The sequence below is a fragment of the Gossypium arboreum genome, chromosome 9, assembly GCF_025698485.1.
Source record: "Gossypium arboreum isolate Shixiya-1 chromosome 9, ASM2569848v2, whole genome shotgun sequence".
Taxonomy (NCBI): domain Eukaryota; kingdom Viridiplantae; phylum Streptophyta; class Magnoliopsida; order Malvales; family Malvaceae; genus Gossypium; species Gossypium arboreum.
Window position 1 is genome coordinate 1776107 of NC_069078.1, and position 17999 is coordinate 1794105.

The 17999-nt window shown below is 35.1% G+C and overlaps 1 protein-coding gene across 1 annotated transcript; it reads right to left on the reverse strand.

The window, feature by feature from the left end:
• Positions 1 to 322: 322 nt before the first annotated feature.
• On the reverse strand, positions 323 to 17908 carry LOC108456992 (uncharacterized). The gene is made up of 10 exons (XM_017755780.2): positions 17653 to 17908; positions 17435 to 17564; positions 2796 to 2931; positions 2504 to 2716; positions 2248 to 2386; positions 1330 to 1480; positions 1136 to 1245; positions 966 to 1063; positions 820 to 889; positions 323 to 568 (listed from the first exon to the last, which is right to left on the reverse strand). Exons 1-10 carry the CDS (start codon positions 17743 to 17745, stop codon positions 479 to 481), a joined length of 1230 nt encoding a protein of 409 aa, XP_017611269.1. The 5' UTR covers positions 17746 to 17908; the 3' UTR covers positions 323 to 478.
• Between the last annotated feature and the right edge of the window lie 91 nt (positions 17909 to 17999).

A 17999-nucleotide genomic window follows, 5' to 3' on the forward strand; every position in this document is an offset into this window, starting at 1 on the left:
TTGCATTTTGCGTTAAAATATTCTTTTACCATTAAAATATGATATATATATTTCATGTTGCCGTGTCAATTTTTAAATGAATGGCCAATTTATTTTTTCATCTAATATATAAAGACTAATTTACCCATCTTTTTAGTGAAAGGGCAAAATGCAACCCCACCTCAACTACAAAAGCCTCCATGATACTATTACCAATTATTAATACCTTAAACAAAATTGTGAAATGAAAAAATAATACCGACACAAGGCCTGAACAAGTAATCCATCCGTGTCTAGATTAAATTTAGCATTGGTAGATTTGTAAACAAAACAAGATCAAGAATTGCAGTGTCAAAATTTTACGACTAGATCATATGATTTAAAGAAAAACCAAGTAGTTCGAATAAAATGGTTTTGCCCTACTCACAACCGGATCTATTGCGGATAAACAAGATCATCTAACAAAAAAATGGCTTTAAAAAAAATAGATATACATGACTTAACGAATTGTTGTACCTTGCCCAGCTGGTATACCTTCTTCAATAACCTTGTTTGCTTGAATGGTGCTGATAAGACTGGCAACATTGCCCTGGTGAATGAAATGGGTTGGGTTGCTAAGTATAAACACGAGTTCAATAAAATAAGAGACTCATACTGCTTTGGACATGATAATATTTCACTACAAAAAAGATTAATCTATGCAGATAGTAATTACGGACAAGCAGAAACAACAGGGATATGTTTTCGACTATGCCCAACAAAAATACGAGTTTTCAAACAGTTCGATATTTAAAAAAATTAAATAAATAAACAAAGCATCTATTGTATGAAATACTTTACCCTCCATGTTGCTAGTTTTGATCGAAGAGACAGCCATTGATGCGGGCCAAAAATGTGCTCGCTGCAGCGGCTGCATGTTGAATGAAGAAATGAAACCAGACAAACTTAAATCACACATCACCAGAAGGAGAGAACTAACAGCTTACCTTACAATCACAACCTGATTCATCTGATCCATTTTACAGTCCATTAGTTTAGCAGTTATTGCCTTAACAACCCACAATTCCACCTCGTCATCATTGGTCTACAAAGAAAAAAGCCTAGATTATGGCATCATGCATCAAATGTGGTCAACAGATAGCTAAGCAAATTTTACCCTAAGAGTATCCTTGATGAGAGCATATGGAATTTGTCCGGATTCATTTAAGCCAAGATCAACCAATGATATCAATCTCATCTTTGTTATACAATCTTCATGAACAAGACCTGAACCATGGAAAGTAATAATAATATCAAATTTGCCCATGAAATATCCCATTATAATAGGTAAAAAGAAAGATAGAACATTACCATAACTTTTCATTAAGGTCGAATTAGCAGCCTGAAATTCAAGGTAGGCGTCCAACTTCTGGGTCAAAAAGATCTTCAGAAGCTGATAGACCAATGCGTATTTAGAATCCTTCTCCAATTGTGCTACAGCAGGAATATCTAATAGATCACACTGCAAAAGGACAACAAAAATTAGTAACTAACCCTGAGCTTAAAAAAGAAGAATGCAGTATATAAAATGGAAACAAGATAAGCTAAATATTTAAAGAGCTCTAAGGATGGAAGCCATAGAGAAAAGTTGTAAACCCAGAAAGAAAAAAGAAGAAAAAAAAAAAGAGGGCAGCGAAGTAGGGGTTTGTTTTTCTATAAGATCTTCGAGATGGGTATTGCTTTATTAACTGATTTATGTATCTGATTCCACAAGCCCCACAATTGGGAACTAATGATTGGCTCTATCTAGAAAGATTTTGGATTTGCTCATAATTGATCAAATTATATCACAATTTAGAATCAATTTCAACATATTCCGTACAGAATATTTATATACTACATATTACATATATAAAAGGGCACCCTACTTTTCAAGAGGATGAGCTGATGTCCAGCCTTGGTAAGATTCTTCGCTTTGCATCTTAATTAAACCATATGCTCCATTGTGAGTTGCTTAAGCAATCCCAATCAGCCCCTCTCATGGTGACAAAACAAATAGGTACTAGTTATACCAGAATTGATGGTTATCTTCGTTCATTAGAAATTGGATGGGATCCTTAGTGGGCGAGGAAATAAACCGTTTCATAGAAATATGGTACAAATTATTTTTTAGCTCTTACTAGTGTGTGTGCTTCATGAGGAGAAGACTGAGCTTCATGCAAATAAAATGGAGAAATGTTTGCATTCGGATCAGCTAGGATCTACAACATTAATATGATAGTAAAATACCTGAAACATGTCTAGAGCCTTCACAAATTCTATGACAGAACGAACAGCTTCCTCCTTGGCTTCACTAATTATATACGAGTCCTCACCAGAGAAAGTTGCCAAGTACTTGGTCAAGAATTTGAAAGAATCCTTTCCGGAGCTGGATTTGCAGGACAAGCACAAAGTTGAAGTATATGTAAGTGTGCATCCAATATGAAAGAAAATATATAATAAATATAGGCACAGGCATGAATTTATGCTTTGGGTTGCTCTATACCTTTTGCTTTCTTTAAGTACATTTGCAATGGTAAGGAAGAGGTTCCTTTGATCCTTGACCCCAATATTCCACTCTTTCAAGAAAAAGTCAATCTTTTTAAAAGAAGGTATAATATGATCAACAACTTTCCCATTCAAAGCCAAATTTAAAGCTTGCATGTACACGAAGAACCGGCTATCTGGGCCCCCCAACAAATTATAGAGATTAAACAAGCTGGAAAGAGAAAGTCAAACATTAGAGAAAGCCTTGAAAGTTCTATAAGCTAGAAGTTTGGATCATTATTACTCATTACATCTTTAAACGCAGTGCAGGCTTGTCATTTGGTTGTTGAGTTATTTTCGTTGATACGAGTTTTGCCACCTCAAATTCATCTAGATTTTCAAGCTTCGAGGCAAGATTGCAGATAACAGTAAAGATGCACTCAAGATCTGTAAAAGATAATAACAAAATTACTTTATTTATAAAACTAGATATTCAATGCAAATTTATAACTTCACAATAGCAATATAGCAGCAATAATATATCTAAAGTTAGGGCATCCTTATAAGAAGAAAGTTAGTGTTATCAGCCAAATCTGTGTTGTTAGGTGCACTCCAGGCACTAGAACCCTTACGTCATAATGGATTTTTGAAACACAAGATGAATTTTGGAAAATAATATAAAGCCACAACCAATCTTTTTCCTTTAGTACGATTGGCAACATATAGAATTTATCCTTTCGATAAAGTTTTAAATTAATTGAAGATTACCAAAAAGATATTTTAGATCTACAAAACAAAAATTGGGTTCCAGAGCACCATTATGTGCGAGAAAAGTATTAGCACCCACGATGACCAGTAATAAAAACAGTACCTTATTAATTATAGATTGTCATGACTGTTGAGAATTAAAGGTTTTATTTTAGAAGGGGAATTGGAAGTCCATGGCACTTCCATTTTCCAATTCCAATTGACTTAAAATATTCTTTTTGGAAATAAAGAACACTTTTTTCATATTTCACGATAATCAGCAAAATATGAAAATCATTTTTGTATTATTTTTAAAAAAAAGTATACTCATTTGATTTTGCAAAGGATAATTCTTTTACTAATAATAATCAATTTAATCCTTTTTGACATGGCAGCTGAGGACCCATTATTTTAACTTAGGAATAGACAGTAACATGTTAGTAATAGATTATCACAATTGAATAATTACACACATATATGTATATGGTTTAAAAAACATTTTTCATGTGTATCTCTCTCTCCACAAGTATTCAAATACCTATAGAGGTATCCAAATGTTTTAGTGAAACAAACTGAACACTAAAGTAACAAGTGCAATAATTTTTCCAACTTCCTGAGAAATCTGAACCTCATAAGATTAAGTGCCCAGATTCTAAAAACGAAAAACTTGGATGTCCTCTCCCCATTAGCTCGATTGAGGGGAATTTTGAAACTCCTCTTCCATTAGCTCGACAGAGGAGAATTTAGAACTCCCCTCCCTAAAAGCTCTATCAAGGGACTGTCCATTTATGAAAAAAAAAAATTGCATTTTGAATTCTAAAATTATATTTAATGAAAATTTAGAAATGAGAGTTTGGATTTTTAAAAAGGCAAAACTATAAGTTGTAGACACTCAATTTTGCCCGGGTCCAGAAATAAGTCCAAAAATAAAAATAATAAACCCCCAAAAAAAAAACCGAAATCCAAGTTCAGTTCAGAATGACAAATATAATTTGGCCCGATCGAAATGGCCCATTATTTGAAAAGATTTAAGTTCCATCTACAAGCTTGACTCATATGGAAATATAATCTTCAATGATATGCAATCTTAGATATGATATGCAATCTTAGAAGATATGATTTTATAATCTTAGAGATTTAATTTGTAGATACCTTTTAATCTTAACCGTTGATGTAATTGATCTATTCCGTTGGATTTGAGGAGGTTCAACTATAAATAGAGGCCTCTCCCTTCATTGCGAACACACTGGAGCTTTGGGAAACAATAAAAATTTTTAAGAGCTTTCACTCAAATTTCTCTCCCTCTTACGTTCTTATTTTCTACGGTTTGTTCTTATTTTATTCTTTGTTCATCTTCGTTTTTCAACCCTTTTTATTTTGATTTAATCCATGTTTCCTGATTTTTTTATATATTTTAATTTTTACTAATTTTAGTATCATATCAAACTCTTTCAAAAATAATTTTTTAGTATTACTCATAGTAAATTATTTTTAAATTTTACTCAAATCATTATTTTAAAAAATATATTTCATTTAATTTTCATATTTTATCCAAAAATTTTTCTAAAATGAGGCAATGTTTTTCTTATTTAGGAATTAGGAAATAGTACCCTAACATCTTTGGGTTGCCATTTCCGTTTGTCTAAATACCTAAAGTATCCTTCTAAATAGATTTTGTAAATCACGAGATGATTTCGATTCACGAGTTTAAGAATATCGTGTCCTATCATCTTTGGATGTGATGTTTGTATTCTTTCGAGCTAAGGAATCTCGATTTTCAACTTAAATAATTTTGATTTTAAAAAGGATTCTCTTTTAAATCCTTTCAAATTTTGACATTAAGGCGAAAACTATTCAATTTAGTACCAATTTTGAGCGTTGCGAGGGTGCTAATCCTTCCTCGTACGTAATCGACTCCCGAACCTGTTTTCTTAATTTTCGTAGACCAAAATGTTTTATAAGGTGATCCAATCACACCTAAAAAGGTTGGTGGCGACTCACGTTTTCGTTTTTCAAAAGTCGATCCCCATTTTTCAAACATCTCTTTAAAAAATAGTTTCGACAGCTTGACGACTCCACTAGGGACTTAAGAGAGTCAAACCAAAAAATTGAGTATTTTCTGTCTTAATGTCGAAAGTTTGGAAAATTTAAAATTGGATCCTTTTTACATGTGTTTGCTGCATATGTTACCTTATTGCTATACATTGCATTTGCATGACCTTGTGGTCACTCTTAAGTGGGAGTGAGAAGCTACGCTTTCGTAAGATTTTCACATTCGTATGAGCTAGTGGATTACTTCCGGTATACTGTACCTATGTCTTCGTAAAATTTTCATCTCCGTATGGTCATAGGGAAATGTGTCCCCCTGAACTGAACTTGGTCTATATGAGCCTATAATGGGTGAAGACCAAGGAATCTGCTGGTTCAGGTACCCTGGCTTTAGAGTTAAAACTCATATAGTGAACTTTAAAGAGTTTAGGAAAGATAGTGATAGCCTTTAGTAAGCTACCCTTGTAAGTACTTGTTTATTATTTTTTTTATGATACTAAACTATTTTTATTTTGCTGTCATTGAATGTCATTTAAAGGTGTCGATTCACGACTCGATTAGAAAGTTTTGTAATGAGGAATGAATACCTTGACAGAGTAGAGACAATGCTTACATGCATGCACAGTCGAGAAAACTTCGATTAGATAAAGGAGATAGTGTCACCGAGGGATATACGTCAGAGTTATGGGACTTCACCCGTATTAATTTGACGCAAAATGAGTTTCAGGAGATGAGAAACATTTGGGCCCAGTGAGATAACGAGGCTAAGTAGCTTTTCTATCAGAGTTATAGAGACCTTCCCTATTTGCTAAACGTCAAAGTAGATAGGCACTTGTTTCGAGCTATGGTACAGTTCTGGAACCCTACTTATAGTTGCTTTACATTTGGTGATGTTGATCTTGCACCTACTTTGGAGGAGTATACGACTTTACTGCGTTCCTGAGGATTCAGGGTCACAAGGCTTATGTTAGGCCTGCTAGTTTTCCAACTTTTGCAAAGAAGTTGGTGATGATTACTGGGATGAGTGAGCAGTGGGCTGTAGCTCGTATACAACAAAAAGGTGATAGTAAGTGTGTTCCATGACCGTTTTGAGGGATTTGATATCGACACATCCAAACGTAAAAAAAAGGGTTGACGTCCTGGCTTTGAGTATTTACGGCATGGTGATTTTCCCAAAGGCGTTTGGGCACATAGATGAAGCAGTTGCGGATTTATTCGATCGCGTTGGTAAGCAGAATACACCGGTACCAACAATCTTAGCTGAGACATTTAGATCCTTGAGTGCATGTCAGAGAGCCGACGAAGGTAGATTCATTGGATGTGCACAGTTGCTGTTGGTTTGGTTCCACAGTCATTTTTGAAAGCTTGATAAGGTTCATTGTCGAGTATTCTTTGAGAGTTATTCTTCCTTAAAAGAAGCAGTAGACATGTCGAGGAGAGATGGATAGACATTCTTCAGAATTTTCGAAAGGAAGATGTTATGTGGAAGGCTCCTTGATTGGTTCCTAGTGAATCCTTTACCGCTGTGGCAGTTTTGATTGGGTCCCTTTGCCAAGAATTTAGGGAGTTGTTGGATATGCACCATTGCTTGTTCTAAGGCAATATAGAACGATGCAGTTCATCTTGGTTACACAAGGTCTAGCTCAAAGTAATTTTTCTTATAAAGGAGATCACTATAAGAAGAAGATGCGAGAGATTTCTGAGGCTTGGAAGAAGCCTTTCTGTATAAAAATCTTGACCGAAAGCTCGACGTCAATCCTTGAGTATAAAGGGTGGTTTAGTAGGAGAGTCAACGATAATTTCCCTAAGCCAATTTTGAGAGTGGCTCAATCATTAGAGGAGAGCTTACAAGTGATTCCATCAGAGTTGGAGGTTATAAAGCAAGAGTTCGAGAGAAAGAATTCGGAGATTGAAAAGAGGATTGAGAAGCTCGAAGAGGAAAAAATGTGCTTCAGTCTCGACGTCGATGTTCAAAAGATGGAAGTCGAAAAGGTAAAAAAAGATAGAGGAAGATCGAGATGATTTAAAGACGCACTACAAAAATGCCCAAGTAACGTTGAAATGGGTCGGATTAAGGAGATCTCCAAAGTAGTGGCAGCAAGAGATTCAAGAAGAAAGAGCTAAAGCCGAGTATTGGGAGAAGTTTCAAGAGATGCAGTCGCGTAATCAGGCCCTAGAGATGGAAAATCAAGGATTAAAAACTAAGGTGGCTGAACTTGGACGATCTCTTCATCATCACCGAAGTCGTAACCTTGCAATCAAGTTAAAAGCAAGCTTGAATAAGATCAAGGAAATGAAGCACGATATTGAAAAGTTGGAAGCAGTACTACAGGGCTGTGAGTTACGGATTGAGCAGCTCGAGGCAAGAGAAGAACAGTGGAAGGGAGAACTTCACCATATTCAGGATTAAGTTGGAAATAAGGATTATCTCATGAGAAAAGCCTTAGTTCAGATTCGAGAGGTTGTTGAATACTTGCAGGATTTGGCAGTACAAGCTAGAACGCTGAGTATAATGTATGAGTTATCGTCAGACAGAGGACGAGAGTTAACATTGTTATTAGATAGGATTAAGACTCTAGGTCTACGGGTGAAAGCGTATTTGTAATCCGTTTTATGAAAAAATTTTGTTCCTTAAATAACGTTTTTTAAAATGAAATTGAATCAAAATCGACATCTTTTTGCATTCATGCATTTGATAGAATTTTATTGTATCATATTCATTCAAGTTTATAAAGACCCTAATTAGTTAAAATTAATAGGGAGAAAGAGAAAGAAAATCTGGAAGCAACACATCACTACGGAATTCGTGTAAAAACTAAGAACATAGACTAAAGATTTGAACAGTTACAGAAGGACATGCAAGACCAATTGGCAAAGATGCAAAACGACATGAGTGAGCAAATGTTGGAGGCACAAAGGAACATGATAGCTGAAATGGCCCAACTTTTAAGTGCTACTGATAAAGGAAAGGCTCCCATGGCAATTACTGGCGAGGAGGGTAAGGATCATCCTCTAGGTTTCACCCCACCCCACGTGCCTACACAAACTGAAGCACTTCCTAGGAGGCCATCTATCACTATAAAACCCCAACAAGGGTCGGTCGATATTGGGATCCCCGTGAATTTCCCAACTGGTTCAGGATTCAATTTGGATGACAATCCTGCAAATCTTGACTTAGATATGCATGAAAAAGACGATCTAAGAACTGAGGCTGTAAGACAATTAGAAAATCGCTGCAAATGGTTGGAGAAAAAGTTCAAGGCTTTAGAGAATGCTGATGGACATCATAGGGTTGATGCCAAAGATCTAAGCTTGGTCCCAGACTTGGTGCTTCCTCACAAATTTAAGATGCCAGAATTTGAGAAGTATAATGGGACTACTTGCCTAGAAACCCACATTACGATGTTCTGGGTATGTGAATAATGATTAATTGTTGATTCACTGTTTCCAAGACAATTTAATTGGGCGTGACCAAGTGGTATAATCAATGGTAGGGCGAGAATAAATTCATGGAGGGATCTTGCACGGGCCTTCATGCGTGATATAATCATGTGACTGACATAACTCCAGATAGGATCACGCTGCAAAACATGGAGAAAAAACCTAATGAAAAGTTTAGACAATATGCATAGAGATGGAGAGAGGTAGCAATGTAAGTTCAACCACCGTTGTTGGAGAAGACTACCATGTTGCTCATCAACACTCTTAAAGCTTAATTCATCACTCCCATGATTGGTAGCACCACCAAAAGCTTTGCGGATATAGTAATGGCGGGAGAGATGATTGAGAATTCCATAAGGGGTGACAAAATTGAAGGGAAAACAACTAAAAGATCAACCCCAAAAAGAAAAGATAGTGAAGTGAATAACACAAGGGCAATTACAGTTGGTCAACCTAAAACAGCTGCGGTTGAGCAACAGAGTTCTCAAAGGCAGGAGTCAAGTGCAAAGCAAAATTTTGAAAGGATGCAATTCACACCTATCCCCGTGACGTATCATGAGGTCTATGATTTGAAAAAATAGGTGTGAATTGCATCCTTTCAGAATTCTGCTTTGTACCTAACTCTTACTTTTGAGAACTCTGTTGCTCAACCGCAACTGTTTTAGGTTGACCAACTGTAATTGCCATCGTGTTGAAAGTGCTTGTGTTATTCACTTCACCATCCTTTCTCTTTGGGACTGATTTTTTAGTTGTTTCTCCCTTAATTTTGCCACCCCTTATGGCATTCTCTATTATCTCTCTCGCCATGACTATATCCGAAAGCTTTTGGTGGTGCTCTCAATCATGTGAGTGATGAATGGAGCTTTTAGAGTGTTGATGAACATGGTAATCTCCTTCTCTAACAACGGTGGTTGAACTTGCAATGCTACCTCTCCATCTCCGTGCATATTGCCTAAAATTTTCATTAGGTTTTTTTTCCATGTTTTGTAGCGTGATCTTATCCGGAGTCATGTCAGTCACATGATTTTACTACTGCATGAAGGCCTGTGCAAGATCCCTCTATAAACTTATTCTAGCCCGACTCAGTTGATTATACCACTTGACTGCTGCTCCAATTAAATTGTCTTGGAAACAATGAATCAACAATTGATCATTATTCACATACCCAATCATCCTCCTACATTACATCGTAATGTGGGCTTCTGGGCAAGTAGTCTCATTGTACTTCTCAAATTCTGGCATCTTAAATTTGTGAGGAAGCATTAAGTCTAGGACCAAGCTTAGATCTTTGGCATCAACCCTATGATGCCCATTAGCATTCTCTAAAGCATTGAACTTTTTCTCCAACCATTTGCAACGATTTTCCAACTGTCTTGCAGCTTCAGTTCTTAGATCTTTTTTAGCCATATCTAAGTCGGGAATGACAGGATTTGTAGGATTGTCACCCAAATTAAATTTTAAACCAGTTAAAAAATTCATGGGGATCCCAGTATATACCGACCCTTGTTGGGGCCTTATAGTGACAGATGGCCTCCTAAGAAGTACCTCAGTTTGTGTAGGCATGTAGGGTGGCGTGAAACCTGGAGGATGATCCTCACCCTCATCGCCAGTAATTGTCATGAGAGTCTTTCCTTTATCAGTAGCACTCAAAAGTTGGGTCATCTCAGCCATCATGTTCCTTTGTGCCTCCAACATTTGCTCACTCATGTCGTTTTACATCTTTGCCAATTGCTCTTGCAATTGGTCTTGCATGTCCTTCTGTAACTGTTCAAATCTTTGGTCCATGTTCTTAGTTTTTGCATGAATTCCGTAATGATGTATTGCTTCCAGATTTTCTTTCTCTTACTCTTTTTCTCCCTATTAATTTTAACTAATTAAGGTCTTTTTATAAACTTGAATGCATATGATACAATAAGATGCTATGAAATGCAAATGCATTAATGCAAAAAGATGTCAATTCTGATTCAATTTCATTTTAAAAAACGTTATTTAAGGAATAAAATATTTTCATAAAACAGATTACAAATACGCTTTCGCCCGTAGGCTTAGAGTCTTAATCCTATCTAATAACAATGTTAACTCTCATCCTCTGTCTGACGATGACTTATACATCATACTTAGCGTTTTAACTTATACTGCCAAATCTTGCAAGTATTCAACTTCTCGAATCTGAACTAAGGCTTCTCCCATGAGATAATCCATATTTTTAACTTGATCCTGAATATGGTAAAGTTCTCCCTTCTACTGTTCTTCTCTTGCCTCGAGCTGCTCAATCCGTAGCTCACAGCCCTAAAGTACTACTTCCAACCTTCCAATATCGTGCTTCATTTTCTCAATCTTATTCAAGCTTACCTTTAACTCGATTGCAAAGTTACGACTTCGGTAATGATGAAAAGATCGTCCAAGTTCAGCCACCTTAGTTTTTAATCATTGATTTTCTATCTCTAGAGCCTGATTACGCGACTGCATCTCTTGGAACTTCTCTCAATACTCGACTTTGGCTCTTTTTTCCTATATCTCTTGCTGCCACTGCTCTGGAGATCTCCTTAATCCGACCATTTTCAATGTTACCTGGACTTTTTTGTAGTGCGTCTTTAAATCATCTCGATCTTCCTCTATCTTTCTCTTTTCCTTTTTCACCTTTTCGACTTCCATCTTTTGAACATCGACGTTGAAATTTAAGCAAATTTTTTTTTCTTCAAGCTTCTCAATCCTCTTTTCAATCTCCGAATTCTTTCTCTCAAACTCTTGCTTTATAACCTCCAACTTTGATAGAATCACTCGTAAGCTCTCCTCTAATGATCGAGCCACTCCCAAAATTGGCCTAGGGACATTATCGTTGACTCTCCTACTAAACCACCATTTATACTAAAGGATTAACGTCAAGCCTTCGATTAAGATCTTCATACAGAAAGGCTTCTTCTAAGCTTCAGAAATCTCACATTTTATTTTTATAGTGATCTTTATAAGAGAAATTACTTTAAGCTAAACCCTGTGTAACCGGTATGAACTACTTCGCTCTATATTGCCTTAGAACAAGCAATGGTGCATATCCAACAACTCTTCAAATTCTTGACAAAATGACCCAATCAAAACTGCCACAGCAGTAAAAGACTTCACTAGGAACCAACCAAAGAGCCTTCCAATAACATCTTCCTCTCGAAAATTCTAAAGAATGTCTATCCACCTCTCCTCTAAAATGTCATCTCTCCTCGGCATGTCTATTGCTTCTTTTAAGGGAAAATAACCCTCAAAGAATACTCAACAAGGAACCTTATCAAGCTTCCAAAAATGACTGTGAAACCAAACCAACAACAACTGTGCACATCTAATGAATCTACCTTCGTCGGCTCTCCAACATGCACTCAAAAATCTAAATGTCTCAGCTAGGATTGCTAGTACCGGTGTATTCTACTTACCAACGCGATCGAACAAATCCACAACTGCCTCATCTATGTGCCCCAACGCCTTTGGAAAAATCACAATGTCATAAATACTCAAAGCCAGGACGTCGACTCTTTTCTTTACGTCTGGATGTGTCGATATCAAATCCCTTAAAACGGTCCATAGAACGCACTATCACCCTATTGCTGTATACGAGCTACAGCCAACTGCTCATTCATCCCAGTAATTATCACCAATTTCTTTGCAAAAGTTGAAAGACTAACAGGCCTAACATAAGCCTTGTAACTTTAAATTCTCAGGCAACGCAGTAAAGTCGTATACTCCTCCAAAATAAGTGCAAGATCAACGTCACCAAATGTAAAGCAACTATAAGAAGGATTCCAGAACTGTACCATAGCTCGAAATAAGTGCCTATCTATTTTGACGTTTAGCAAATAGGGAAGGTCTCCATAATTCTAATAGAAAAGCTGTTTAACCTCGTCATCCCATTGGGCCCAAATGTTTCTCAACTCCTGAAATTCATTCTACATCAAATTAATACGGGTGAAGTCTCAACTCTGACGTATATCCCTCGGTGACACTATCTCTTTTCTCTAACTGGATTTTCTCTGACCAAGTATAGATAAAAGTATTGTCCTCCATTCTATCAAGGTATTCATTCCTCATTAAAAAACTTTCTAATGTAAAAATCGAGCCATAAATCGACACCTTTAAATGCCAAATAACATGCAATGACAGCAAAATAAAAATATGTTAGTATCATAAAAAAATGATAAACAAGTACTTACAAGGGTAGCTTACTAAAGGCTATCACTATCTTTTCTAAACTCTTTAAAATTCACTATATGAGTTTTAACTCTAAAGGCAGGATACTTGAACCAGCATATTCCTTGGTCTTCACCTATTATAGGCTCATATAGACCAAGTTCAGTTTAGGGGGACACATTTTTCTATGGCCATACGGAGATGAAAATCTCACGAAGACATAAATACAATATCCCGGAAGCAATCCACTAGCTCATACGAAGATGAAAACCTTACGAAAGCGTAACTTCTCACTCCCACTTAAGAGTGTGATCACAACGGTCATGCAAATGCAATGTACAGCAATAAAGTAACAAACATATGCAGCAAACACATGTAAAAAAGATCCAATTTTAAATTTTCTAAATTTTCGACATTAAGATAAAAAATATTCAATTTCTTGATTTCTTTTAAATCCCCGGTGGAGTAGCCAAGCTGTCGAAACCATTTTTTAAAAGGATGTTTGAAAAATGGAGATCAACTTTTAAAAAATGAAAACGAGTCGCCACCAACCTTTTTACGTGTGATTGGATCACCTTATAAAACGTTTGTCTACGAAAATTAAGAAAATAAGTTCAAGAATCGGTTACATACGGGGAATGATTAGCACCCTCGCAACGCTCAAAATTGGTACCAAATTGAATAGTTTTCTGTCTTAATGTTAAAAATTTGAAAGGATTTTAAAATAAAATCCCTTTTTTTAAAACCGAAATTATTTAAGTTAAAAAATCGAGATTCCTTAGTTCCGAAAAAATACAAACATCACATCCAGCATGACAGGACACGATATTTTTAAACTCTCGTAACTGAAATCATCTCGTGATTTACAAAATCTATTTAGAAGAATACTTTAGGCATTTAGAAAAACGGGAAATCACAACCCAACATGTTAGGGCACTATTTCTTGAATTCCTAAATACAAAAACATTCCCTCATTTTAGAAAAACTTTTGAATAAAATATGACAATTAAATGAAATATATTTTTTAAAATAATGATTTGAGTAAAATTTAAAAATAATTTACTAAGAGTAATACTAAAAAATTATTAAAAATAGAAGTTTGATATGATACTAAAATTATTAAAAATTAAAATATATAAAAAATAAGGGAAACATAGATTAAATCAAAATAAAAAGATTGAAAAACGAATATGAACAAAAAATAAAATAAGAATAAACCGTAGAAAATAAGAGCATAAGAGGGAGAGAAATTTGAGTGAAAGCTCTCAAAAATTTTTATTGTTTCCCAAAACTCCAATGTGTTTACAATGAAGGGAGAAGCCTCTATTTATAGTTGAACTTCCTCAAATCCAACGGTACAGATCAATTATATCAACGGTTAAGATTAAAAGGTATCTACAAATTAAATCTCTAAGATTATAAAATCATAACTTCTAAGATTGCATATCATATCTAAGATTGTATCAATCTAAGATTGCATATCATATCTAAGATTGCATATCATTGAAGATTATATTTCCATATGAGTCAAGCTTGTAGATGGACCTTAAATCTTTTCAAATAATGAGCCATTCCGATCGAGCCAAATTATATTTGTAATTCTAGACTAAACTTGGACTTCATTTTTTTTTAGTTTATTATTTTTGTTTTTAGACTTATTTCTTAGCCCGGGCAAAATTGAGTGTCTACACAATGCCTTCATCCTCGACAAATTTAGCCTCTCCAAAGTTTGGCCAAAGGATCATCCATTTTAAAAATCATATAATTTTACTCATTTCATTAAAATGAGTTTAGATTTTAATATATATACATAAAAGAATGTAGCCTGATTTCAAGAAAAATCCTTAGCTCAATATGCCAAAAATCACTCTTTAACATTGAAAAAACAGTTTGATTAAGATTTTTGAAATCTATCTAGTCAAATTTTATATTTTGGACTCATTTTAAAACCAAAATAACTAAATCAACGCCTAAGGCAAGATTACGATTATCCAAAGCACAACCACATCCAAACAACTCATAACCAAATAGCAACTTCAAGTAATGTATCCAAAACATCACAACACTGCCAAAAATCACAAATAAACACATCCAAACAATTCACAATTACATAGCAATGTCAAACAATATATCTAAAACACCATATAACATCCAAACAATCTCAAATATTAAGAAAAATTAGGAATTTTCAAAGACAAAACTCTTTTTAAAAAAAATCAAAACCCCTTTTTATATTATTTGGAAGTTAAAATGCTGAAGTTTTACCTTAGAAATCTTAAAGGTTTCTTAATTTCTCCAAGATTGGGTTTCTCTTTCAACACAAGCTCAAGAATTCTATGGGTGGCATAAAAAAAAAATTAAACATTTCTTAACTTCTCAAGATTGGGTTTCTCTTTCAAAGCAAGCTCAAGAATCCTATGGGTGGCATAAAAAATTCAGTGTTGCTTTAAACTCCACCCACTTTGGGTTTTTACCTTAGAATTGCGTTCTTTCTTTTTTTATTGTGTTATCATGTTGAGAATTCAAATCTCTCCCAAAAGACAATTTTAGTTCTAATAGATGGCATAAAATCTAATGACAAATTCTTCAACTTAGCTAATCATGTATGATCAAAATGGATTTAAAGGCACAAAATGTAACTGAGGGTTCAAGGTTACAAAGGAAAGGATAGTCTAGGCCAAATAACTATTTGAAGGCAAACCAAGAACCATTTCTTTCCATAAGGAACTTCCTAGTTCTTCTGTTTTTTTCCTTTCACTCATTTCATTTCTTTCTTCTTGTTTTGTTTTCTTTATTCACACTTTTCTTTCCCTTCTTTTCATTTTCACCTTTTGTTGTTGCCTCTCGAAATAAGTTCAAAACTTCCAAGCTCTCTTACATTTGCAGCCATATCTTGAGGCTCCAATTTCACAGCATAATGAAAACCATCGACTCATTTTTTAGACACCTAATTTTGTACTAGACACCAAAAACTCGATTGTCCTTAATCTAAGTCCTTAGGTTTTGCTTAAATTGAGTCTCATAAAATATACTGAGACCTTTGGCACGTTCAAAAGGAACCTAAAGATCCCAATAAAGGAGTTAATAGGAGAGGTAAAATTGGAAGGCTCAAATTAAAAAAGTCAACCATGCATCCTTAAAGTGAAAAGTCTACATTTTGAGAGAGTTAAAATGGACGAGTTAAATGAGCTTAACGAGTGGGAGAAATGGAAGTAAGAAGGGGGCAAATTATAGTCCCATCCTATGTTGCTCGAACTCTTCATTTTTCTTTTAAGTACACATGTTCGGCACTCGTGTCCAACAGATGGATACATATAACCCCTAAAGATCTTCCAAATACATGAAAAAACATAGAAAAATCTAACCATGATTGTGTCAAATACATATATGCATCACTCACACCTAAACACAAGTAACATAAGTTCCACCCATTTCCATCTGTAGGCTAGGCACATCACGCATGTACATCATCAAATGCAACTTGCCTAAAGTGGTCTAAATTGCTTTTCTTGTATGGCACTAAGGTATAGTGCTGTAAGGCGTACACCTCGTGCCTTAGCATTAGACAACAAAAGCACCTCAGACCCTTTCTCAAGAGGTCCATTTGATAATTGATCAAGCACGCACTTGGTTCATCTAGTCGCTCTCTTTGCAAGGCAATAGGCACAAAAAAGAAAAGCCCACCCAACCAAGGTTATCTTTAATTTCTATTATTTTTCACATTTTTTGTTGGATATACCTTCACTAGTAAGAAAGGAATAGAATCCAATTATATATTCCTCAATTATTTGAGTATTCAACATAGAAATGGACCATCTTGACCAATAAAAAAAAATTACATGTTTTGTAGATAAACTAGACCATATATGTGATATATCTATCACATATATATATTAAGCTTTATATGTATATATATGACATATATACATTGATAAATTCATAGACAGACACATTCAAAGTTTCACCCATGGACATATTGCGCTTTACTTCATTCAAGTTGGAATCTTTTTTTCTTTTTCTTTTTTTGCCTTACGCCTAGAGGCAATATAAGGGTCCTAGTGCCTAGAGAGCACCCTAAGGCACAAGGCCTAAGCGCATGCCTTAACAACACCAGCTGAACCCATTTCCATGCCATTGCAACTCAAATAAATAAATAGAAGTTACAAGTGACCTCAAAACAAAAATTCGATTTACTACACTAAGAAGTAAGAAATAAAACTTAGTTTGAAAGATCTCAACTATTTTATCAAAAGAAGTTGCAGACTTGGTAGCTGTTATGTACTCATAAATGATTAAAACTGGAGAAAATCAAAACCAACAATTGATTTTCCAGAAAGTTGAATCTTTAATTTATAGATTCTTGAAAACATTATTTTTTTGTAATTCCAAACACGCTTTAAGAAAATGAAACAACTTGACATAAAATTAAGAATTCCACAAACTTCACTGAACCGGGAATGAAGCTAAGAAAATAATATTCATCTCAATTCATAAATCTCCCAAATTATTCAAATAAATAAATAGAAAAAGGGGTAATTTGTACCTTTATCAGAGACCTTGGAAAACACTAAATCAGCAGAAGTAAGCATCAAAGAAGCTAAATCCAACCATCTTCCCATCACTATACACTCTTGCGCTTCCATACAAAGCCTCGTCACTTGCGGCTCCGCAACCTACCACCATAGTTGAGCAACAAATAATTAATGAAAATTTGAAATTTCTGATTTAAGAATTTCTTTTTGGAAAATAAACTGAGGTTACCTCTGGACCAGCATCGGCCCAAGCGAGTTCGGACGTGAAGCGGACGACAGCGAGAGCGGGATCATCTTCGGAGGTTGGAACGACTGTGGTCATTGTCGTTTTGCAGCTCTCTGTAAAACCCTAACGTCCTTTGGTAGGGGGCGACAAAGCAGACAGAAGAGCAGCAAGAGAGCGAGTGGAAAACCCTCAGTTTTTTTTTTTTTTTTAAAGTCATTATTATTTTAAAGATATAATATATATATATCTTTTTTGTTTAGTTATATTTTTAAGGAAATTGGATTGGTATGGACAGTTAAAATCCAGACCAGATCCAAAAAAACTGAAAAGTATTGATCATAAAACGGCGT